Genomic DNA, 25,019 nt, shown 5'->3' with positions numbered 1-25,019 from the left:
TTTATTTTATATTTACCGTAATAATCTTTTTAACATTTAAATGTTTTTCCTCTAAGTGAATTAGATATTCTTAGAAAAAGATTCATGGATACAATAAAACTTAGAGAAGAAGTTGTGCCTATTGGATTGAACTAGTGATTTGTACACTTTTGCCAAATAAGCCATGATAATGATGGTGATGCTCTGATCTATTTAAATAATTCCAATTACATACCTTTAGGAGGTGGTGCTTTTTTCTTTTCAGGCACTTTTTCTGGAATTTTTCTCTCATGCGATTCTTTAACAAAAAACAGAGGGTGAGAAGGGGTGCTTAAATAGGTAAGTTCATGAAATCAGTTAAGAATAACATGTAGCTGTGTATTGTATCTGGGATCTTCCTTGCTAACGTGATTCCTCATGATGTATTTTGAAGCAGGATCACACAAAGGTGCAGCAAGGCAGTGAATATAAAATTTGAACTCCTGCTTCAGAAAATAGCATTTGGAATTTAATCTTACTAATAGGACTAAATGATGAAACTTACAACATCAAAGCATGAAAGTAACTGAAGAAAAAGACTCTTAAAAATGAAGTTTGTACCCATTGCCAATCAGGTTAATAACATTGAAAATATAACGAACTGAGCAAAAATAAAGAAAAGAGATCACCTGACGAACACATACCTTCATAAACCTCCCTTTGAACTTGAATGACTTCTCTTTCTCTGTAGGTCTTCTCCTCCCACTCTTCCTCCCCTTCGTCATAGCCTTCTTTACTTTCATAGTATTCGTGACCTTCTCCAAAGTCTTCTTCCCATTCCTCATAGACCTCCTTTTTAGCTTCTCCCCTGACCTCTTCATAGTCTTCCTCTGGTTCCTCATAATAGGGTTCTTCAAACGGCTCTGTGTACGGCTCCACTTCCAGCTCGTCATAAGGTTCTTCCAAAGGTTCGATGTAAACTTTCTTCTCCTCATAGATGGCTTGCTTTTTCTCGTACACAGCTTCTTTTGTGGTCTGCACCTCTTTCTGTCTGGTTATGGTTGTTATTTTCACTTCTTCAGCCTTGGAGGATACATCAATGACTTCAGGAGCTAAATTAAATGAATAAGTTCATGATGATATTAGAATGTCAAACACATCCACACAATTACTTCACTAAGTGAAAGTCAAGCTTTACCTCAGTGCTATATTGATAATTTGTTTTCTTTGTGTTGGTTTCATTTAAATTTTTGTTGACTGGAATTTTATCAGGAGTATCAAGATACATTCTACTCTTAATTTGATGATTTTTTCCAGGGTGAACAAATGGCATTCAGTAAATATTATCAAGTGGACACATCTTCCATTGTTTTATAGGCTCTCCAGTTTGTAAAATACCATCATTTTTTTTTTTTTTTTTTGGCATTCATAGTTAACATTTCTGCAATTTACCTCTACTTAAATTCCTAACTTTCAAACACATTTCTAAATTTAAAGCTACATTTTTTTACTACCAAATATGACTCTTTAGCCAGTTTGGTCAAGATAATATTTACAATTGTGTAGCCAAATCACTTCATTGCTTTTATATCACTTTTAAAAACTCTTAAAGGCTAATATTATTTATATGATCCTAAACATTTATGTTAGCTACAATTAAAATGAGCAGAGATGAACCTCTCCCCATTCTAGCCCTCACCCTCTTCCCCCATGGCCACTGCACTGGGGCTGCATAAACGTCTGGCTGGGTTTCCTTTCCTGGGATTAGAGCGACATGAAGTAGCCACCATTTCTAACGTTAGTTTTAATGTAGCAGAGGGAACTCCACAACTTTACAATAAGCTGGAAGCCCAATATGTAAAAATAAGAACACACAGCAGAGATGTTAATCTCAGTAGTAAATAGAATACAAATGTTTAATAATGTTTTTACTTACCTTTTGCTGGAATTAAGGCGGTAGGAGGTGGGGGCTTCTTAACCTCTGGGACTTTAAAAACACAAAATACATATTTATGTTTAGATCGTGCATTCTTTAATGCTTACTAATCCTGTGCACCCTTGTTAGCCATTTGTATAGTATAATCTGTAACTACTACTAACATAACAAATGCTTTCATAATATCCAAATGTAGCTCACCAGAAATGCTATGCAATGCTATATTATATATTGTTTAGAGAGAGAGGGAAAGAGAGGGAGAGAGAAACATTGATTTGCTGTTCTACTTATTTACACATTCATTGGTTGAAGGATGGAACCTACAACCTTGGTGTATCAGGATGGTGCTTTAGTCCAGCAGTCGCCAACCTTTCAGACCTCACAGACCCCCAGTGGTCCATGTACCACCAGCTGGTGACCACTGCCCTGGCCAGGGCTTGCAATATGATATTCATGAAAACTATAGGAAGTTTGAAGTTGCATTCTAGTTGAGGTTGATTTAAAATAATTTAAATTAGAATTATGCATATAAGCCTAACCAATAGACACAGACACCAGGGGATTGAGAGCATGAGTTGGGGGGGGGGGGGGGGGGGAGTAAGGAGGAGGGTAATGGGGTGATAATGAGGCAATAAGGACATATATGTCATATCTTAATCAATAAAGAAAAAAAGAAAAAAATAATTTAAATTAACATGAAACACGAGAATATTCAATATGTCTAATGTTAAACGTTAGTGCATGTTTAATTTTTTCACTGATTAAACTAAAAAGTTCAGGAAATATGCATGCTTTTTAAGCGTTCTTTTATTCCATAATATTTCACAAGTGACCACTCAGAAAAAAAGTCTCAGTGAGTGGCCCTGTGCTCCTGGATTCTCTTTCTCTTAGGAGGTTGGTGTGCTCTAATTTTAGTCAATGCATTTACCCAAAGGGGCAAATAAATTTCCCTATTTAAATTTAATTCTCCTTTTTTCCCTAAACACATTCTATTTTTACTATATAGTAAAAATTCATATAATTGAATAGAATTTTTAAAAACAGGTTTTGTGTATTTTTATCTGCGCATATTGACATTTACTTAGATGAACCAGAAAGGATGCTAAGTTGGGCTGGAGCAGCCAGCTGAAATTCCCATCAGCCCTTGACCTTTCACTGTGTGACTTGATCAAGACCAGCTGTTGGATAGAGGGTCCTGCCTTCTTCATATCACCATCTAGGGATAACAAGAATCTCTAGGGTTGCCATTGGGTGTCAGGGGCAGACACAGGCACAGGATAGGAGGGAAAAAAGAAAATTGAGAAAGAGAAAGTGAGGACTGACTCCAAGAAGAGGGTGAGAGTAAGTGAAGGAAGAGGTACCATTTCCTTAATTCAAACTCTTACCTGCCTCTACCCTCCGCTATTTGGGATTCAAAATTGGTAACCAAGAGAAAAGCATGTAACCTACTTTGACTAAATTAATTATAATACCTTTTGGCGGTGGTGCCTCTTCTTTGGGCTTTGTGACAACTTTTTTGGTATCTTTCTTCACAGCTTTTTTAGTCACTAAAAAAAAAAAAAAGATGTCAGATGTAAAATAACCAAAATGTTTTCGGGAAACTAGGAAGTATTAAGATATTTTTTTTTCCATATGTTTTGATGGTAAAAAGAGACAGCATGTTATTGCAAGATACCTGGTTTATAGTAATCTTGGACTAGAATGCAGAAACTTTTTTTTAGAGGGAGTTAGAATATGTAGGATGATCTTACATCTTCATTGATTTTATGCCTGTTTTATGTTAAAACATCTCAAATCATTCAAAATGAACCCAAGTGATATCATAAATAGAAAAGGTGCATATTTTCATCTTATTTCACTCATGTAAGAACACTTTAAATTGTCAGGAGAAAGAATAACATGTGAATCAGCAAAATTAAAGCCCTACTTATGATATATTGTGGATGTTTTCTCTTGTTGCTGATGTTATAGTTTGATCATGCCCCGAATCCATAACTTGATTATAGCTGCCAGTATTCATAAATAAATAACACTGTTTTTAATCTTTAAAATATGATTTAATTTCTCAAGTTTCCCTGTGGGCAGTTGAATGTGGCCATGTTGACAATAATTCTCAAAGATTTAATCATTTATTAAAAACAAATTGTTATTTCTGACAATAAATATAAATGGAAATCTAATTTATGATTTTTGATTTTTGTTCCTCTCTGCTTTCAGAAGTGGATGAAACATATTTGACTATATTCATAATAATAATAAAAAATGATTTTCTTTTGTTATTGAGATTGTATTAGTCACAAAACTAAGTTTTTTGACTGTGTGTATGTGTTTTTTAAAATGAATTTATCCTGAGCCAGGCTAAAAAATAGCTCAACCTTTTAACACCAATTGGAGTGAGTTGTATGGGACTAGCATGTCAAACCCAGGAAACTGCTATAGTAGTGGTGGCTTAGCTGTGAAAAAATATGACTTGGACATGTAGAATCTTTTTCTGGTGATGCTGGAAAAATTCTGAAAGCAATTCTGAACTCACCCAAACTCTAGAAAATCTCAAAGAGTCTCCTGAATAATTTAGTTCAGCAATTTTTGCGGCATAACTAGTACTTATTGAAAAATTTAAGAGGAGCAACTCCCTGGCACATGCAAGAGCTCCTTATTGGTGAGCTCACTCCTTAGCTTTCAAAAAGTCAAGTGTAGTAAAGATAGCTTAAATCATATATTTTAAACAAAATAGTAAAGTTTAGAGCATTTGTTATAGTAATTGAGAAAAACAACACAAACTGTAATTTTTAATTTGACTATAAAATGAATTTATTTCCATAAGCTTCACTAGAAATCAACTGAACTATTTTATTATGTAGTAGAAATATATGAAACGTAAAATAAGTTTGGCATTAATGTTTAAGTAATTCAGTTAAAATAAAATATTTTAATATTAAGCATTGTTTTTGGTTTGTCTGGCGATTTTCAGCCTGTCTTATGCCTTTGGTTAGTTAATATAATTTACATTTTGAAAGGCAATTTCACTGTTGACCACTAGAGGGAGAATGTGTTGCATTAAACAACATTTTCTAGGTCAGCAATAGTTAAATTCTATTTTTTTACATTTAGGTAAAGAACACATATTACCTTCAATATGTTTTCCTGGTGGTTTCTTTTCTTCAGGTGATGGTAGCAACACAGGGATAGGAGGAACAGCGGTAGGAGGGATTTCTGGGGGGGGGGGGGGGGGGGGAAATGCCATCATCAGTTAGTTATGTGGTTTGGTTTCTCATTATGTGAAGCATAACAAAAAGTCTCATAAATTTCTTTCAGTTCTTCAAAGGTATTATAGTCCTATTCATCTACCAGATGAAATAAAAATAGCACATATTTATAACTGTCACTACTCTTGTGCTCTGCTTTTTCATTACACAGTGAAGAACACAACATGAAAGTGTGTTCTGGCTCTCTGCTATGGTCTGGCATTGGTAATTTCCTAGCGCGAGAATATTGTCGTTCCAAACCCAGGCATTTTGGTCCCAAACCTCACCTTCTGGCGGCACTGCTCTGATAGGCATGGTAGGGATTGGAACTCTGGAGTCGGGAATATCTGAAAAGGGACATTTAACGATCAGCATAGAGGGACTGAAAACACAGGTGTTTATCAGACAACTCAGATGTGTTTGATTGTTAGGCATTTCCAACAGCAGAACCTAACATATAGACACGAACCATACAGGCACATTTTATGTGCAGCCAGGCAGGCAAGTTTCTTCCCCGTGAAAGTTTTTGTTCTGTGGCCATACCAGTTGGCATGATCCTAGGTAAGGGACATTAATTCAAATTCCCCACACTCTCAAAGCCTATGATGTTATTATTTATGAAAAGCATTATGTATTAATGTTGAAAATATTTCACCAAAAAAAAAAAAAGACAACATTATTAGGGATTTTTGTTTGTTCATTTGGCTTCTCCATTTACAAAATTATACTGACTGGGTTGTAAGCAAGGGCTGATTTTCTTAAACTCACCAGGAGGTTTCATCTCAAGTTTGATTTCTGCAAAAGACAAAAACCCCAAACATGTTTATATTTAGAACTGTCTCAACAGGCTACGATGTTTCGAAGACTGCAGCGTGGTTTTAATGCGGTGCTTTCTCACCTTTGGTGGTTAAGTACAGCTCTGCTGTGCTTCTGGCTTCTCCTCTTGGCTCCAGCCGGGCAATGACTGAATAGACGCCTAAGGAGAAGAACCATCAAACTTTTGTTTTCTGCTATATGCGTCAATAACATGTCTTTCTTTTAGACATAGTTTGTGTTATTTTTACTTCTCTTTCCTCAAAAAGCTATTCTATATAGAATTATAGAGAGGAAGTGTCAATTAGGGTAAAACTACCCAAAACAGACAAGCTTTACATTATATATTCACAGGGACCACTGCCAATTAAAGTACCTTCGTCATCTGGGGTCACGTTGTGGATGGTCATGTAGTGGCAGCGACCGTCATTCCTGAAGTTGTATTTCTGGCTCTCGATCAGTTCTGTGGGTCCTTTGTACCAGGTTACAATGGCATCATCGAAGGACACCTCACACTCGAAGGTGGCGGACTGATGCTCGCTCACCACGATGTTCTGGATGCGCTTTGTAAACTGAATTGGTTCAGCTGTTCAAGTACAAAGAGAGTCACAATTAGATTGTTAGGGAGACATTTCTCTCACTGTGCTTTCCCCTCAGGTATTTAAAGTCTCCATCTTTTGACCCAAATGGAAAATAGCAGAAAAATGTTGAAAATATAAAACAAGAAGAGAATGCACTTCTTTCCACCAGAAGCCAAAAACCAAAGCAATATGATGCCAATACTTAAATGTATTCCTATAGAATCAATGTAAAAAAAAGTATAATGTAGTTCCTGCAAGTCCTTAAAATATCTGTTCATTCTATCTATGGAATTTCATACAGATGGAGTCAAATGAATTCTTACAAACCAAATATCAACTCCTAGCCAAGATCTTTTAGTTATACAGCCATGAAATCAGGTTCTTTCTGAGATTTTTTTGGGGGGAGGTCTCAGAATCACAGATGTGAGAATTACGAATTTAAAAGAATTGTAAAGATTCATTAAATTTAACAGAATTATGTAATTTAACAGAAATAACCATTAGAAAGTCACACCTTCATTTAGATGGAAATTTGCTTTGAGTCAAAAAAAGCTATGCAAAGGAATTGCTACAATAGATGAACCTCTCCCTTTTGATTTTGTATGCCCTTTGAAATGTGAGTGAATGCTGTGAGTGTGTGCTGGGCCTGAGCACACACTAGCATCTGGGACACGCCTGATGGTGAGGCTATAAGGTCCTGCACACCTTGGGCCATTGGCCGAGGCTGCACCAGCTGCAGCCACAGTCCACCCACCTTCAATCCGGAGCTCTGCTGAAGTCTCCAGGTCTCCGTGTTTGCAGGTGTACTGGCCCTGGTCTTCCGCCCGCACATCCGCAATGGTCAGTTTGTGGACTTTGTGTTCTACTTCTGTCTTATGCCGACCTTGGGGCTTCAGGATTCTTCCGTTTCTGAACCATTCGGATTTTACATTTGGCACAGAGAACTGGCACGTCATGGTGCAAGTCTGGCCTTCCTTCAAAGTGACATCCTGCAGGTGCCGCTCCCACGCAGGCTCTGTGGGTATGACACAGCACACACTGCGTTAGTATCACAGGCAGATACGTTCAACAGGCAGCCTCTCGGGGCTGTTGGTTTTAACTCTTTACTTACCAATTACTGTCAGTTTAGCACTAGCAATGTGTGGGCCACACACCAGTCTATAATTTCCCTGATCTTTAAGTTGACAGTTTTTGACTCGAAGTGTATGTCGATCACCATCGATGCTTATTTCAAATTTATCGCTGGGTTCCAGTTTTACAGTCCCTTTGTACCATGAAAGCTTGATTTCTGGATAATTAATCTTAATGTCGATTTCAAACACAGCATCATCATCTTTCAAAACTGTCTGATTTTCAATGTCTTTGATCAGAGTGACAGGCTAGGAGAATAAAGAATTAAAATGCATTATCATCCTTCCCTCATAATTCCCGATAATAAAATGTTCACTTCATGATCGGCATCCTTAATTTTACCTCTGTCTGTGACAGCCTTTGCTGAATAAATGATACAAGTTCTTCAAATTCTTTTTCTTCTTTCTCTGACTTCTCTATTTCCTCAATTTCCTGAGAAGAAAAAAGAAAAGAATATGTATTACCTATGAAGTAAAATCTGAATTAGAGGATTATATTTAGCTTCCATTGTTGATGCTTCTTAGGTACTATTCAACCTTCTTATACAAATATAGGATCCTGGAATTCCAAAGGGCATATGTTAGAGTTTTCAAATGTGAATTTGTAAAGATGATGCTATCTGCACAAGATCATACCAGTCTATGTGTCTCCTCTTCTTGACTTTGCTTGAGCAGTTCAAATGCTTGAAGAAGACCGCGGAAGTCAGTGATGCCGTACATGCGGGCATATTTTTCATATTCTTTAGGATCAACATTTTTGAGAAGTTCCATGATATCAATTTCTTCTTCTTCCCCAGAGCCCCTCTTCAAGGTGGGAGCCCTAAGTAGAATAAGAAATAAACATAAACCATCTGTCTTCTACATATTTTGAATGTCTACCATAATTTCGAAATTATAAATGCCATTACAAGATTTTTTTTCTCACAAAGGAATAATTCTGTGTCCTTTATTTTAGAAATATTGATATCATGCTAACTGTGAAATAATAAAAAGTGTGAGTGTGGAGATGGAGTGGATTAAGATTGGACCATTGTTCTAAAACACATAAAGTTGATCAAAGAGTTTTTAAAAAGAAAATAAATAGTAAAAACATTTTTGTAAACTTTAGAGCCTAATAAAAGAATTACAAGAAAAAATAATAACAGCAATAGGAAGCATTAATAAGGGATAAATATATCTCATGGAAAAGATGTATGGAAATTAAATGTTGATTAATTTAATAATTCAATAATTATGTTGAAACTTAAATTGTGTTGAAATTATTGGTAATTATCAACAATGTTTAAAATAGTTGATCTAGAAAATAATTCAGAGCATGAGATATCTTACACAGAAACAAAAATTCCGTACCTAGTCACATAAACACGTTTCTATATAGGTCATTTCCTTTGTTTAAAATTTTATAATAAAAATTTACCTCTTTCTCAAACTTTCTCATGATTATGCAGAAATAAATTTTAATGAACCACTAACTTCCACCCAGCTATTGTGTATTTTCCTATCTTTTTCTGTTAAAATGTCTGTGTGCTTGTGTTCTTTCACAGTCTGAATCTTGGAGGGGATAGCCCATGCCTCGTGAGAGACCTCTTTTGTGAGTGGAAATTATATCTTTTAAAATTAAACTTACTTTTTCAGCATTGCTCTAAGATCTCCTTCAATCTTCTCTTGTTTCTTCCTTTCGTCCACCTGCAGGTTAACATTACTTTCAATTTCGCCGTGTTTATTAAACGCGACGCATCGGTATAAGCCAGAATCGGTTTTTGTGGTGTCTCTGATCTCAAGCTTGGCTTCATCGCCTTTCTGCAGGATAGAAACGCGACCTCCTGGGTTCAGCTGTCTCCATTTCCCTTTTGTCCATTTCACATTAGGGATCGGATCACCGCCAACTTTTGCAATGAATGTTGCGGTAGTTTCTAAGGAGTAATGAAGACAAATAAAATACTTAATTTTCCAAAGTCAGTTCTTCCAAAGTTCAATCAGAAGTGAAATGTACAGGATAAATGAAGATGTATTTTTCAGGAAGTACTTACTTTCCACCACTCTGATACTCTGAGGTTCTGATACAAAGAAGAGTTTCCCGTCTACCGCTGCTTTCTTAGCTGCTGGGATGGCGGTTGGTTTGTCTAAAAACACATTTACATGTTTTGTTACCACAATTACCTTAAGATTGTAAGAATAATTGTCTTTGTAAAATAAGTTTTAGGAGTTTGACATAGTCAAAAACTTGATTCATTCTAGGGCTCATTATATATGAGTGGATTACAGAAGACAAAGCAATTTCCTATACATTTATAACTAGTTGTAGCTGTTGCATACAGGCTGACCTACAATCATATTAGTAGTATCAAATCTTATATTCCTAGACTTGGCTTTATTATTCAGATTTCTGTCATGGCTACAACACCAGGATACCTTATGTTACATTATTATCATTTTGTAACTTTACTTAATTTTACCCTTCTATACAGTGAAAAGAGTTTCAAGAAATATGATGTTGAACTTAGGATAATTTCAGACAGATTTTAATTGAAATTATCTGGTTCATAAAATTCATGCACAGGGGCAAGGTGTCCCTCAGCCCAGCCTGCACCCTCTCCAATCTGGGACATCTCTCTCATAATCTGGGACTGCTGGCTCCTAACCACTCGTCTGCTTGCCAGCATGATCACCCCTAACTGCCCTCCCCTGCTGGCCTGATCACTCCTAATCACCTCTGTCTCATCCCCTGTCACTGTGGCTTTGTCCGGAAGGACATTCAGAAGATGTCTGGTCTAATTAGCATATTACCCTTTTATTAGTATAGATTTCCATTAAATTATCTATACTTTAATTACTATAATAAGGGGGAAATTATTATATTGCAAATGAGCAATAACTAACGTTTCTAAAAATCTAATTATGTTCTTATTTAAAATGAAAAAAGTAAATAAATGTAAGTAGCTGTTAGTTTAATCTGAATAATACTTTTGAGGCATCTGTACCTTTAATGGTCACTTTTGATTTGGAAGTGTCACTTCCGGCCGCATTTGAAGCTTTACATACATAATCTCCCGCATCTGCTTTGGCCACATCCTTGAGTTCCAGCACAGCAGTCCCACTAGCAAAGCTGAAGCTGCATCTGTCTGAAGACTTGATTTCCTTGCCAGCCTTCAGCCACTGGATCCGGATTGGCTCCGAACCCTGGACGTGGCAGCTGAGCTGTACGAATTCTCCTTCATTCACTGTTACTGGACTAAGGTGCTGATCAAACACAGGTGGCTTCTTAGGCTCTGGAATTAAAAAGGCATTTTAAATATAAAATAAAAATGACCACAAAAGGACCATAAAGGCAAGTAAGTATTAATTTTTAGACAAGAGACAAGTTCTGCGTCTAACAGGTAAGACTGGTTGCTGCGGTAGTACTGAATCACATTCCTGATTGATTTCTCTTTTAAGTCAATCGTTACATTTGTTGAATTAAAAACATAAAGGTATAAAAACAAGCAACGAACAGACACCATACAGGCTATAAATCACTCAAGCACCTGTGACCCGATTAAGCCCTGCAAATATTGCATTGGTGGTTATCATAACTGCTGTACACAGGATTGATTCTCTCCAACCTGGGTACAACTGCATTTTCACTAAACTCTAAAATCTAAAGGTTTATTGAGGAATTATTTTAATCTAGATCAGTAATTATTTTATTTTATTTATATTTTGTTAATCCTCATTTGAGGATATTTTTCCAATGATTTTTTTTAGAGGGAGTGGAAGGCAGGGGACAGACAGAGAGAGAAACATTAACATGAGAGACACACATCAATTGGTTGTCTCCTGCATGTGCCCCAACGGGGGCTAGGGATGGAGCCTGCAACAGAGGTATATGCCCTTGACAAGAATCGAACCCGGGACCCTTCATTTCATAGGCCAACACTCTATCCACTGAGCCAAACCAGCTAAGGCTAGTAATTCTTGCTACCCTCTGGGAAAGAAAGCCAAAATTTGAGTAATCCATGAACCCCATATTTTAATATGTGATTTTATTTGATGTTCATCTTAGCTATTAAATACAGAAAATCTAATCTTTTACCAAAGCATTTAGGAGTTGAAGCAAATGAAAACCAATGAAGAAAATATGTAACATGATACAAAGTCCATGTAGAACTTTGTGTTATATAATGATATTATTCAGTGGTTCTGAGACCTACATATATGAATAAGGCAAAATTCACAACTGCAAAGATTAAAACTTCTGGTATCTACTCTTTTTTTTTAAAACTATATAGATAAATACCTTCAGAATTCTATATAAAGTCTTATCTACTTAAAGGCAGAAGCATCAGGAATGTAAATCATGAATATAAGCCACTGTCAATTACGTATTTTTCATTTTACTAATGATGTTTTAAAACTAAACAAACTTAAATCCTATTAAATGAGTGAAAAATCTGAATTTTAAGACAACTCAAAACATACACCAAACAACTCAATTCTATTAACCTACTAGTAATATCAACCTATTATCTGTGCACCATTACATGGCCAATTACATCACCAGAGTCAGCAGCCAGTTCCAGGCTGTTTTTAGGAGGTTAATTTGTAGAATGATTTTGATGAATCTGCACCATAATCATCTGGGTGAACTCATTATGGGGCAGAGGATCAGATCGAGATGATCCTCTTAAACAATATAGTCTATTTTTGCCTCAAGCTATAACTATGTAATTAAATATGTCTTCCAGGATGAGATGCAGTAATATCATTCCACTCATCTATTTTTTCTTTGTAAGCAAATTTACTCTTTTATCTGGGATTAATGTTCATTTATAGGCTAAAAGCTTTGGGCAATATATGTCAAGCAATAATCCTTTAGAAGTATGTTTAGAAAAGAGAATGCTCCAGAATGTGATATAATGTAAAATAAGAAAAGCTAATGCAGTATTCAGTGATAAAAATATAAGAACATATAAAAATAAATGTGCTTCATAAAAATGTATATGTCATTTATGCATGAATTTGAAAGTAGACTTAGACTTCCTACTACATGAGAGAACTTTAGGATGGGATTTACTAGGTAAGATTTTTAGTCCAGCTGCTATATGACCTCTTCTTAGGTCAGCCATGCAATTAAGTTACAAACAATATGCATTTTATTAAGTAAACATCTGGAATTTTGGTAAGTCAATTAAATAACACATGTATTTATTTTCATTATAACTGACTTGGTCAGCAGAGTGGAAGAAGAAAAGCACATGTTAGAGGCAACGCACATGACTGCCTCACAGGCGGTGAAGAAAAGCACACCTGTCTGGGGGCCATGCCGATAACTAACCTTTGATGACAACAGAAGACGTACACAGAGCAGAGCCCGCATCGTTCGACACTTTGCATGTGTACAAGCCAGCATCGCCCATGCCTGCCTTCTTGACTTGCAGCAGCAGCATGTTGTTCTTGAATGTGATTTCACAGTTAGAAGTTGGATGTATCTCTACGTTATTCTTGTACCAAGCCGCAGTGATTGGCTGGGAACCGGCCACACGGCCCTCCAGTTTGAAAGAATTCCCTTCTGTTTCTTCCACGGTCTCTGAGAGCTTTTTAGTGAAACTTGGCGGGGTTAGCCGCTCTGTAAGAAATTGGAAGTGCATATGAAGTGGATTCCAGAAGTAGTTATTACCATGAGTTTTTTTAAGAAGTCATCTTTTTTCATTAAAATTCAATGCTGAACCACTAAATAGACCATATCAGTGTGTGTTCCTAACATCTTAGCCTCCTCCCAAAGCTTATTCTAAATTGTTAGCTGATTCAAGGGATAGAAAATGAGGATATGGAATGGTCATTAACAGAACCAGATAGATGTAAAAAATATAAAAGAAAGATTGGTTTTAGGATTATGCAGAATATGTACGATTTTAGAGAAATACAGATTTAAGGAGATCATTTGTTCTCTAAAGAAACCTACATCCTTTTAATCATTTTTATGCCATTTGTTTAAAAACGTGTCCTTAATTACATTTGTCCTAAAAACTGCACACTTAGAATGTAAAACGATGGCGTCTTGTCGGACACATGCCAAAGAAACCGTACCTTTGATGGTAAGCTGAGCTGTGCAGGAGTCCTTCCCCACCTCATTCACTGCATGGCAGGTGTACTGTCCAGAATCTCCCTTGTCTACTTTCAGGATTGTCAGATGGGCAGTGTTTTCCAGGTAACTAATCTGGTAGTTGCCACCACTGCGTATCTCGCGGTTGTCCTTGGCCCAGCTGACCTTGATCGGTTGTGTCCCAGTGACATGGCACTCAAAGTCCGCACTGTCTCCCACCACCGCGTCCACGGGGGCGATGTGGATGTCAAAGAAGGGCGGGTTCTTCCCCTCTGCGAGAAGAGCAGAAAGACAAGGGGTCAGGCTCCCTGTCCGGGCCATCCCACTTTACAGAAACCATGATGTTTTCTCCTACTTGATTATGAAACTTTCCATGACAGAACTAGAAAGAAGTTTAAGAATCCACGAACCTGTGAGGATGAGTCTGGCGCTGGAAGAGGCAGACCCTATAGGATTTGTTGCTGTGCAGGAATACTGGCCTGCCAGGCTCCGGTCTGTCTTAAAAATATTGAGGGTGGCTACCTTATCTAAAAAGGATGTTTGTACATTTGGCCCATCTTTCAATGGCTTGCCATCCTTAAACCAAGACACCGAGAGAGGCTCTGATCCAGTTATGGCGCATTCAAAAACAACCGGCAGCCCCACTGTTTCTTGGACGTCTCTCAGTTGTCGAGAAAACGACGGTGGAAGTTTTTGCTCTGCAAGAACAGAATTGAAGTATTAAACACTTCTGGACATTTTAAATTTACTGAATATTCTCACAACTATTGTTAGATCGATAATGCCATTTCTCCATTTCTACAAATGCATCAGGAGGTGTTAACGTTTCTAGAATAACTCGGACCCAAAGGAAAACATGCAAACTTTGGGAGCAAAAGTGTGTCGCTCTTGAGGCCAGCCTAATGCACAGTAGGTACAAAGCCAATAGAGAACTTGACCGGCTTACATACATCTCCAGGTTTGCAGCAAGTCCTTCTACTTTTAAGACTGCCTTCTAGCATTTTGAATGACACACTCAGAGGGTGGGATTTTAAAAATATGGTCCCTCGTGTTTCTTAAAGAATTTAATGATAGAGCCAAAGGACTACATGATCCTTCCCACTGAAGACTTAGTCATCTTATCTGTCTCTGGGATAGCCATTAATTATAGGTGGAATTACATAAGCAGAAAATGTTGCATTTGGAAAGAATTTCCTAAAAAGAATGCTCTCACGAGATCCTTTAAATCTAGTTCAAAAGAAATACAAATTCGTTCACTTCTGGAACATTTCGGTCACCTTGAACAGTGAGGAAAGTTGATGAAGAGACTTCTCCCACAGTGTTTTCAGCTCTGCAGATATATTCTCCGCTGTCCTGACTGCCAACCTGGTTGAAAACCAGGGTAGCCACATTGTTCCTGAAGTGCATCTTGTAGGTGGCAGTGGGTCTCAGCTTTGTATCGCCTTTGTACCAGGACACGGCAATTTCAGGGGTTCCAGCAAGTTGGCATTGTAATGAGGCAGAATCTCCAACAGTCACCTTCACAGGCTCTAACTGCTTGACAAAATACGGTGGTTCTGCAGGCAAGAGAGATATGAGTCATGAAGGAAACAGGCCAGCATGCCTATTTATATATAAAGGTAGGAATGTACAGTCATAACAAACCTAGGATCTGTATTTGTGCTGAACAGGAGTCTTTCCCTGACACATTTTCAATGTAGCAGTTGTATTGCCCGGAGTCCTCCACTGCGGTACTTGGGATTTCCAGGATTGAGGATTTTTCCGTTGTGGTTATAGTGCACCTCTGAGAAGGAGCTATATTTATGCCATTTTTCTTCCATGTAACCGAAATGGGTGGAGTTCCAGTGTACGTGCCTTCCAGGATCAGGGCTTTTCCTTTCTCTAGGCTGTAATCATTGAGCCTCTTCACAAATTTAGCTGGGGCTATACACAAATTGGAAATGGGGAGTCAAACACACATACATACAGGTGTAGACTCGTCTATTAAGTCACGTATATTAACCATGAAGTTGTGGGATATCAAACAAACCTTTGACATGGAGGCGTGTTGTGCAAGAAGCTTTGCCAGCTTCATTGGTGACGATGCAGGTGTACTCTCCACTTTGCGAGGTGTCCACATCAAACAGCTCCAGTTCAGCCACGGACTCTTCCAAAGACACATTGCACCTGTCCCCTGGCACGAGTTCACTGCTGCCCTTGAACCAGCTGACACTGAGAGGCGGCGTTCCCTTTATGATGCTTGTGAAAGTGACATTGGCTCCAGTCAAAACGTCCATGGCATCAGGTTTCTGAACAAAAGATGGTGGTTCTAAACAAAAAAAAAGCACACAGCAGAAAAATTTAATATTTTTGATTTGTGGTGACCAAAGCCTTTATAAATTATGAAAGGCAGTTCTATTTTTACTGTATTTTTAACAGACCTCTCACAGTCAAAGGAGCACTGCATTCATCAGAACCAGCCACATTTGTAGCTACACAGGTGTAGTCACCAGCATCTGATTCTTCCAGCATGTTCACAGTTAAAGCGCACGTGTTATCTGTCAGGGTGGTCTGGTATTTCCTTCCACTGCTGATCTCATTTCCCTCATGAAACCAAGAGACAGAGATTGGAGGAGATCCATAGACTTTGCACTCCATTACAACCGAAGAACCAGATAGACCATTCGTTTCTTTCAATTTTCTTGTGAATGAAGGAGGAATAGTTCGGTCTAAATGTGATAAAAGTCAGACAAACAAGGGACATCAGTTATAAAATGATTTGAAAAGAGATTTACTGACTTTTTGATTGGCTACACCTAGATCCCTTTGGCTCTTTTGCAAGGGTATCAAAGAATTCCCTATAGGGTCACATGTTTGAACGCCTTGAGGATCAATGGGCAGGATGTGCTAGTTGACTTATTAGGTTATTGGTTCTCTTTGCATAATTATATGGTGAATTATTCAAGTGTAAGTGATAGTAGAAGACAACTTTAACCCTTTTCAGGGATTCAGTTTTACTCCTATAATTTCAAATTGTGAAATTCCTCAATGAGAAAGGGATATAACTTTTGGACTTGGTCTTCTTCTAACTATAGGTATGTTACCTCTGATTTTACTGATTCAGAGGATGTCAGACTCATGTAATGTTGTAGAAGATGGATCTTCTCCTGCATATATATGTAAATCAGGAGCTACATTACAATAATACTGCAACAAAAGCCTAACCAACCAACCTGACACTTGAACCGAGGCTGTGCAGCTGTCTTTGCCAACAGGGTTTTGCACCTCAAAGCTGTATACTCCACTGTCACGGGGGGTTACGTTGATAATCTTAAGACCAGATACTTTGTTGAAGAAGCTTATTTTGTATTTGCTGTCACTCGTCAGTTCTTTTCCATCCTTGAACCACTTGGTCGTGAGTTCAGGTGTGCCAGTGACTGTGCATTCCAAAGTGCAGGTGTCTCCGGTGGTAACTTTTATGGATTCTGGCTTTTCCACAATGGCTGCAGGTTCTAAAACAAGATAAAATTGCATCCAAATGTTAATATCAAACAGAAAAACGAAAGAAAATGTGGACACTGCTAAGTGTACGCCTTGTGTTCATCATAACATCCTATTTGTACTGACCGAGAACGGACAGTGTGGCGGAGCACTCTTGCGTTCCAGCATCATTTTTGATCTGACAGGTGTACTTCCCAGCATTAGCTATTTCTGCTCTTGAAAACTGTAGGGTTGCAGTATTTTCTGAGTAAGAAATCCATATGTTGTCACTTTCTCTAACAATCTCCCCCTTTTCTTTGAACCAGACCACTGAAATTGGCTCAGCGCCTTCAATCGTGGTCTGCAGCTGGACTTCTTCACCAACGACGGTAGAAATGTCACTGAGCTTCTTCACAAATCTTGGTGGTGCTGATGAAAAAGAGGCATATCATTGATTTAAAATGTGTGGGATTCATAGCATTTCCCTTAATCATGAATGCTAGTAATCAAAGTAGCGATAATGTGTTGTGTCCATATGTTAAAGAAGAGGCATTCTCAGTGATTGTGAGCAGGGACATGTTAGAGTTTGTGGTAAGAAGAAAGAGTTGAACGTCTTGTACTTTCCAGCTTTCTAAGTCAAATTGAAACCTATTGGAAAAAATTATCGAAGAGGATACTTGGTGCAATTCAGAAATGAGATGCACCCTAAACAAAAAGATTTGTAAAGGAAAAAAAGGGGAAAGTAGAAGAGATAGCTAATGATAAAGAACTGGACAACAGCAAAGGGGCCAACAAAGCATTAATATTACAAGAAAAAAAAGAGGAGTATAAGAGAATGAAGTCACTCTAACCTTTCAGAGTGATAGAACCAACACAAGTGTCACTCCCCACATCATTCGTGGCTTTGCACTGATATTCCCCAATGTCTGCAGTGTCCACATTCAGAATGTGAATACTTGTAAGGAAGTTCTCAGACATTATCTTGTACTTCTTGCCGCTCCTAAGTTCTCTCTTGTCTTTATGCCAAGAAACTTGAAATGGGGGAGTACCCTGAAGCTCACATTCAAGATGAACATCAGTTCCTTTCAGTGTCTCAATGGGATGAGGCTTTTTGCGGAAAATGGGTGGTTCTAAAATTGGAAGGTAATTCAGTTAGGAAAAAGAAAAGAAAAATTAGGATATATTCTGCAAATATGTAGTTACAAGTAAGATTCAGTTTTCTATTCTTTAAAAATTTTAAGACATCGATGGAAAGTCAAACAGGGTATTAAGAGGACAACTAGAGAGGAGGCTACTGTGAAAAACACAAAAGAAGGGTAAGATCTGACCTTTAACTTTTAAGGAAGTGCTGCTACTTGCACTGCCCGCTGCATTGCGGGCCTCGCATGAGTAGTCACCGCTGTCTTCTACACTGAGATGGTGCATTTCCAACACCGCCACTGAGTCAACGAATGACATTCTAAATTTGCTGCTCTCTTGAATCTCAGTTTCATCTTTGTACCAGGAAACTCTGATTTCTGGAGACCCTCCTATTTTACATTCGTATCTTGTGGATTCATCCTGCTTCACAATTTTTGAAGGTTCTAGCTTTTTAATGAACCTAGGTGGTTCTATGGAATCAAGAGGAAAAACATAAGGTAAGGGACGGAAAAGACACATGTAACTCCAGATGAAGTAAAAAGAGGAATCTCTGCCAAATAGAGAGGTTTTTAAATACATTTATTTTTACAAACACCCACATCAAATATTATTGTAAAAGAAGGAAACACAACTGAATCCTATGGTATAACCTTCTTCCCAATAAAAGAATCACTTGTCTAGTACAAGATCAGAGGCAGTGTGTGTATCTGTTGGCAGAAGCACTATGATATTCAGGGGAAATAAGAGAGTTTGATTACTTTTTGTGTGTGAACCAGTGGAGGACTATTTTGTATGGTTGAAAATGTATTATTTATGTACCATAATAAGTCAGAATAGCAAAATTGGGTCAGCTATGCTAATATTTTTAAAGTGCCACTTTCTCTTATAGGCTTTAGATATTTCTTCAACCTTCATAATTTCCCTTTGAAGTGGGGAGGGCAATGCTTTCTTCATTAAATGAAGCAAAAAATTCAAGCTTAAGGAACTAAAGATGGTTAGTTATATGCCATAGAGCAGGTGGGCTACTATCTCTAATTCTATTATTTAAAGATATTTGTAGCCAAGACCGGTTTGGCTCAATGGATAGAGCGTTGGCTTGGGGACCGAAGGGTCCTGGGTTCGATTCCGGTAGAGGGCATGTACCTTGGTTGCAGGCATATCCCCAATAGGAGGTGTGCAAGAGGCAGCTGATCGATGACTCTCTCTCATCGATGTTTCTAGCTCTCTATCTCTCTCCCTTCCTCTCTATACAAAATCAATAAAAAAAAATAAAAAAATAAAGATATTTGTAAACTACCACCATCACAAAAATCCTTGATAATGCTCTATGGGTTGACCAGCAGTCCACTGAGTGAGGTATTTAACTTCACTATAAGCCATGAACATACTATAGAAGGAAATGGCTGTCTTCCAATATATATATTTTATTAATATATATCATATATATTAATGTACTCCCCACCTCCTTGGCTTCCATTATTATTATTATTATTATTATTATTATATTTTTATTGATTTCAATGAAGGGAGAGGGAGGATAGGTAGAAAATTGATGATGACAGAGAATCATTGATTGGCTACCTTCAGCATGCCTCACAATGGGGATTGAGACTGCAACCTGGGCATGTGCCCTGATAGGAAACTGAACCGTGACCTCTTGGTTCACAGGCCAACATTCAACTGCTGATCCATACCAGCTGAGCCTTCCACAATTATTTAAGTGGGGTCAATGGAGGGCAAGTTATTGAAATAATTAATCTTGACTCTCCTTGAAGAGCTTGAGAATCTGGGGCTCTGCTGTCCCTTACTGGGATAAAATCCATTCATTTAATAACTATTGGGAAAAATAAGACATTTGAGATAACTTCCTTCAAACTTTGATTTTCTTACAATTCTGTAAAATTTTTTTGTTCATTCTCTCTCTGTCTATTTTTATCTTTTGAAAATAGATTTTCAGTCCACTTTAATAATAATAAAAAAATTTGATCCACATGATCACTCTTAATTACTTGACCATGATCCTAACCATAGCTTTCAAGCACATTCTTCCTCTTTTTAAGATATTGAAAATGGTAGAGACCTTGCTACTTTACTCAAGCAAGTACCTTGTACACCCAGATGAGCAGAACAAGAGTCTTTTCCAGCTGCGTTGCTCGCGTAGCAGGTATACTGCCCAGCATCACCTTTGCCTACTTTGAGCACTGTCAGAGTGGCAGTGTTTTCAACCAAAGTCATCTTGTAGTTGCCTCCAGGACGAATCTCTCGGTTGTCTTTGGCCCAAGTGATTTTGATTGGTGCAGTTCCAGTGACATGACACTTAAAAGACCCACTTTCTCCAAGAGCAAGATCTACTGATACAGGCTTTAGATCAAAGAAAGGAGGTACTTCATGCTCTAAAAAACAATGAAGACCAGCATGGTGAGTTCGGTTTTCCTGCTCCCTGACACAGAGCAGAAACAAAGTGGCACCAGAGTTTGGTGGCCCGGAGCAGTGAAGCCCCTTTACAATGCAGAGGGTAATGCGATGAGCGACTCACCTGAGAGAATGAGCTTGGCACTGGATGAAGCAGTTCCAAGAGGATTAGAAGCTGAGCAATTGTACTGACCCACGTGACTCTGGTCAGTTTGTAAAATCTGAAGAGTTGCTACATTATGAACAAAAGATGTTTGCAAATTAGCATCATCTTTCAAAAGCACCCCGTCTTTGTACCAAGACACTTGAAGAGGTTCTGAGCCATTGATGCGGCATTCAAACGCAACTGGGAAGCCAAGAGTTTCATGGACGTCCTTCAGTTTTCTTGCAAAAGTAGGTGGAAGTTTGCGGTCTGTAAAGAAATTACAGATAGACCTTATTTACAAGACAGAAAATAGCTACAACATGTTTCAGTCCATTACATGGTTGTTGTTTTTAAGAAAAATGGATTTGTCAACACACAGCAAGACTTGTGAAGCAAAAGCATCATCACCTTTGATAACAAGCACAGCTGAGGAAGCCACTGCCCCCACACTGTTCTCTGCCTTGCACGTGTACTCTCCCACGTCACTCTGGTCCACCTTGTTGATGACTAAAGAGGCAATGTTATCTTTGAATTGCATTTTGTATGCAGGAGCAGATCGTAGCTTTGTGTGCTCTTTATACCAAGAAATTCTGATTTCTGGGGTGCCTTCCACTTTACACTGCAATGTTGTGGGTTCTCCAATGGCTGCTTCCACATGTTCCAGAGGTTCAATAAAATAAGGTGGTTCTAAGGTACAGAGAGTGGTCATCAATCAATCATGCTAACTCACAGAAGATTGTTAAGGGAAAGACAAGAGAGCAATAAAAAGAGGCAACTTTCAACACACCTAAAACAGATACCAGAGCTTCACAAATATCTTGACCGGCCTCATTTTCTATCAGGCAACTGTATTGTGCGTAATCCTCTACTGTGCTGTCGAGAATTTCCAGGATGGTAGATTTTTCGGTCATAGTAACACTGCAATTCGGAGACTGTGAAAGAGGAAGCTCATTCTTCATCCAGCTCACTGAGATGGGAGGCGTGCCAGTGTATGTGGCCTCAAGGACTATGGGACTTCCTGTCTCAACACTGAAATCAGCCAATCTTTTCACGAAAGTGGCTGGCTCTATAAGGAGAAAACATGAGGGTAAAACTGATGTCTTCCACTGAAGACTTAGGAAAAAATGTAAAAAATACACGAATGGGAGTGAAGAGCAAACCTTTCACAAAAAGATGCGTGGTGCAGGAAGCACTGCCAGCGTCATTAGTGACGAGGCAAGAATAGTCTCCACTGTGCAATGGCTCCACCTCAAACAGCTCCAGTTCCGTGACAGAATCTTCCAGAGAGATGGTGCATGACTCCCCTGACACCAACTCCCTGCTGCCTCTAAACCATTTGACCTTGAAAGGAGGGGTGCCTCTAATGACACTGGTGAAAGTGACACTCGTTCCTGGTAAAACTTCCACAGAATCCGGGGTTTGTTCAAAAGATGGTGGTTCTAGACACCAGGGGGAGGGGAAGATCAAGAGAAAAAGAAAAGTCCAAGTGAGAGATGCTTTTGCTATTTGAAGAAAAGGGAGCCAATTAGTGTTTTGGGGGATTTATCCAAAGAAACCCAAAATACTAATTCAAAAGAGTATAGGTACCCCTGTGGGTTCATGGCAGCATTATTTACAATTATTTTACAATTGCCAAGATTTGGAAGCAGTTCAAGTGTCCATCAGCAGATGAGTGGATGAAAAAAACTGTGGCACATGTACACATGGAATACTACTCTACCATGAAAAGGAAGACAATGTTACCCTTTGCAACAGCATGGATGGAGGTGGAGAACATTTTGCTAATATGTTTCAATGAGAGACAGGTATGATATGATTTCACTCATGTATGGAAATTAATGAACAAACTGAACTAGCAAGTGTAATGGAGACAGACTCATAGAAGGCAGACAGACAGCTATGGATGGTGGTGGTGTGAGGCGGAGGTGAAATGGTCAGGGGGAAATGAACAAAAAAAGAAAGTCTAAAGAGAGAAAACTCAAGGACTCAGACAACGGTATGATGATTGTATGAGGAGGGGATGGATGGAAGAGCAAGAGTGAATGGAGGGGATAAATGGTGATGAAAAACATAAAATAATAACTTTAAGAAAAGAAAAGAGAGCCAAGACTAATAAATAAAGATGAAGTAAAGACATTCCATGCAAGGCAGGCACCAAGTCACGTGGAAGAGACTTGAGAAACGGCAGCCTGATCCTTGCACACTGACCTTGCACAGTCAGGACTGCCGAGCACTCCTCAGAACCAGCCACGTTGGCAGCCACACACGTGTATGTGCCTGCGTCGGAAGGCTCCAGTAAGCTCAGCTTCAAAGTACAGACATTTTCCGAGAAGCTGGACTGGCATTTAGGCCCGCTAACAACCTCATTTCCATCCTGAAACCAGCCAACAGAGATTGGGGCCGAGCCAGAGACTCGGCACTCCAAAACCACTGAGGCCCCTAGGGTGGCGTTCGTGTCTTTCAGCTTGCGGATGAAGGAAGGAGGCACAACTCGATCTATGTGGAGAAGGGTAGTTTTCTGTTTAAGGAGAAGCTTTGTTTTCCAGGAAAAAATTATATAACCATAAATACCTCCTCCTACTTACCGGAAATGTGAACAGATACAGTGCAGTTACTTTTACCAACACTGTTTTTCACTTCAAAGCTGTATAAGCCCTTGTCACTCATTTCTGCAGAGGGGATCTTCAGGGACGCCACTTTGTTGATGAAGGTGATGTGGTGTTTGCTGTCTGCGGATAATTCTCTTCCATCTTTGAACCACTTGACTGAAAGTTCTGGGGATCCAGCCACTACACACTCTAATGCAAAAGGATTTCCAGTCGTGACAGTCATGGGTTCTGGCTTCTCTATGATTCTGGCTGGTTCTAAAAGATGAAGTGTAATTACATTGAAAATAAACTCACCGTCCAAACGACACATGTACTCAATATTGGGAAGGAGTAGTATTTGTAGAAAATGATCGTGGGTCAATTAATCTGATTATCCTCCCTCCCCAGGCTATACTTTGCTACTAACCTAGTACAGTCAAGACTGCGGAACATTCTTTCATTCCAGCATCATTTTTTATTTGGCACACATATTTCCCGGCATCAGATGCTTGTGGGCTATCAAGTTGTAGGGTTGCGATGTTATCAACGAATGAAATTCTCGTGTTTTCACTCTCTCTGATGACTTCGCCTCTGTCTTTCAGCCAGACGACAGAAATGGGCTGGAAGCCTTCCACTACAGCCCGTAGCTCCACAGCATCCCCAACGAGGGTGGAGGTGTCACTCAGCTTTTTCACAAACCGTGGAGGTTCTGATGAAAGAAATTTGTAATTTAGGGGGAAAAATTAGAATCACACCCACATAAATGGTTGGTCAAGTAAGAAAAGATGAAAGGAGGGGACACACATGTATGTACCCATATATACAAACCTCTGAACTTGACAGTGCAGACACACGTGTCACTTCCCACCTCGTTAGTAGCTTTGCAGTGATATTCTCCTACATCAGAGGCTTCAAGGTTAAGGATATGGAGACTTGCATCAAAATTTTTTGAAGTCATTTTAAATTTCTTGCTGCTTCGAACTTGCTTCCGGTCTTTAACCCATATCACTTCAAATGGGGGCGTTCCCGAAATTTCGCATTGTAAGATGACATCAGAACCTTTAAGGGCTCCTACTGGAGAAGGCTTCTGGGTGAAAACAGGAGGTGCTATTGGGGGGGGGAGGGGAAGAAAAGATAAACAATAAAAACATTTGCATACTAAAAATGAAAAACAAATTAGAATCTATAATCATTAAGAATGGCTGGAGACAGGGAAGCATCGATTAGATTTTCAAACCTCAAAGAGAAGGTAGGGGAGGGTGGGGGTACTGCGGGGAGATTAACCAAAGGACTTGTATGCATGCAGATAATCCTAATAGGTGGTCACGGACAACAGGGGGCTAGGGACAAGGGTTTGGGATGGAAAAGGGGGGGATGAGGACAATTATGTGATACCTTAATCAATAAAGAAAATTTTAAAAAAGAATGGCTGGTGTGACCATATAACAAAATGCTAACTTAAGAAATGACAATTTCTAAAAACTAGTTTAAGAACTGCATGAAGTACTCCGGGGAGTTCCCTTTTTAATT

The 25,019-nt window shown here is 38.7% G+C and overlaps 1 protein-coding gene across 1 annotated transcript in view; it reads right to left on the bottom strand.

Annotated features, from left to right (window-relative positions):
* The window catches only part of TTN (titin), a 276,330-nt gene that overhangs the window by 161,909 nt on the left and 89,402 nt on the right, over positions 1-25,019 (bottom strand). Inside the window, exons 78-113 of the mRNA XM_045575224.1 lie at positions 24,318-24,596; positions 23,917-24,198; positions 23,487-23,765; positions 23,110-23,397; positions 22,062-22,340; positions 21,689-21,967; positions 21,310-21,588; positions 20,881-21,168; positions 20,450-20,737; positions 18,533-18,814; positions 18,056-18,334; positions 17,352-17,633; positions 16,958-17,236; positions 16,166-16,453; positions 15,775-16,053; positions 15,390-15,668; positions 15,023-15,301; positions 14,156-14,443; positions 13,730-14,017; positions 12,978-13,268; positions 10,645-10,932; positions 9,694-9,786; positions 9,291-9,576; positions 8,300-8,483; positions 8,007-8,096; positions 7,645-7,912; positions 7,288-7,548; positions 6,329-6,538; positions 6,038-6,115; positions 5,908-5,934; positions 5,427-5,486; positions 5,024-5,107; positions 3,367-3,441; positions 1,895-1,945; positions 663-1,070; positions 215-277 (exon numbers count right to left, since the gene is read on the bottom strand). Of these exons, the coding sequence (XP_045431180.1) occupies positions 215-277; positions 663-1,070; positions 1,895-1,945; positions 3,367-3,441; positions 5,024-5,107; positions 5,427-5,486; positions 5,908-5,934; positions 6,038-6,115; positions 6,329-6,538; positions 7,288-7,548; positions 7,645-7,912; positions 8,007-8,096; positions 8,300-8,483; positions 9,291-9,576; positions 9,694-9,786; positions 10,645-10,932; positions 12,978-13,268; positions 13,730-14,017; positions 14,156-14,443; positions 15,023-15,301; positions 15,390-15,668; positions 15,775-16,053; positions 16,166-16,453; positions 16,958-17,236; positions 17,352-17,633; positions 18,056-18,334; positions 18,533-18,814; positions 20,450-20,737; positions 20,881-21,168; positions 21,310-21,588; positions 21,689-21,967; positions 22,062-22,340; positions 23,110-23,397; positions 23,487-23,765; positions 23,917-24,198; positions 24,318-24,596 (8,181 nt within the window). The remainder of the gene's footprint in view (positions 1-214; positions 278-662; positions 1,071-1,894; positions 1,946-3,366; positions 3,442-5,023; positions 5,108-5,426; positions 5,487-5,907; positions 5,935-6,037; positions 6,116-6,328; positions 6,539-7,287; positions 7,549-7,644; positions 7,913-8,006; positions 8,097-8,299; positions 8,484-9,290; positions 9,577-9,693; positions 9,787-10,644; positions 10,933-12,977; positions 13,269-13,729; positions 14,018-14,155; positions 14,444-15,022; positions 15,302-15,389; positions 15,669-15,774; positions 16,054-16,165; positions 16,454-16,957; positions 17,237-17,351; positions 17,634-18,055; positions 18,335-18,532; positions 18,815-20,449; positions 20,738-20,880; positions 21,169-21,309; positions 21,589-21,688; positions 21,968-22,061; positions 22,341-23,109; positions 23,398-23,486; positions 23,766-23,916; positions 24,199-24,317; positions 24,597-25,019) is intronic.

This window comes from Pipistrellus kuhlii, unplaced genomic scaffold (genome assembly GCF_014108245.1).
Source record: "Pipistrellus kuhlii isolate mPipKuh1 unplaced genomic scaffold, mPipKuh1.p scaffold_m20_p_7, whole genome shotgun sequence".
Classification (NCBI taxonomy): Eukaryota; Metazoa; Chordata; class Mammalia; order Chiroptera; family Vespertilionidae; genus Pipistrellus; species Pipistrellus kuhlii.
The sequence above is the reverse complement of the archived record's forward strand: the minus strand, read 5'-3'. Positions and strand labels throughout refer to the sequence as shown.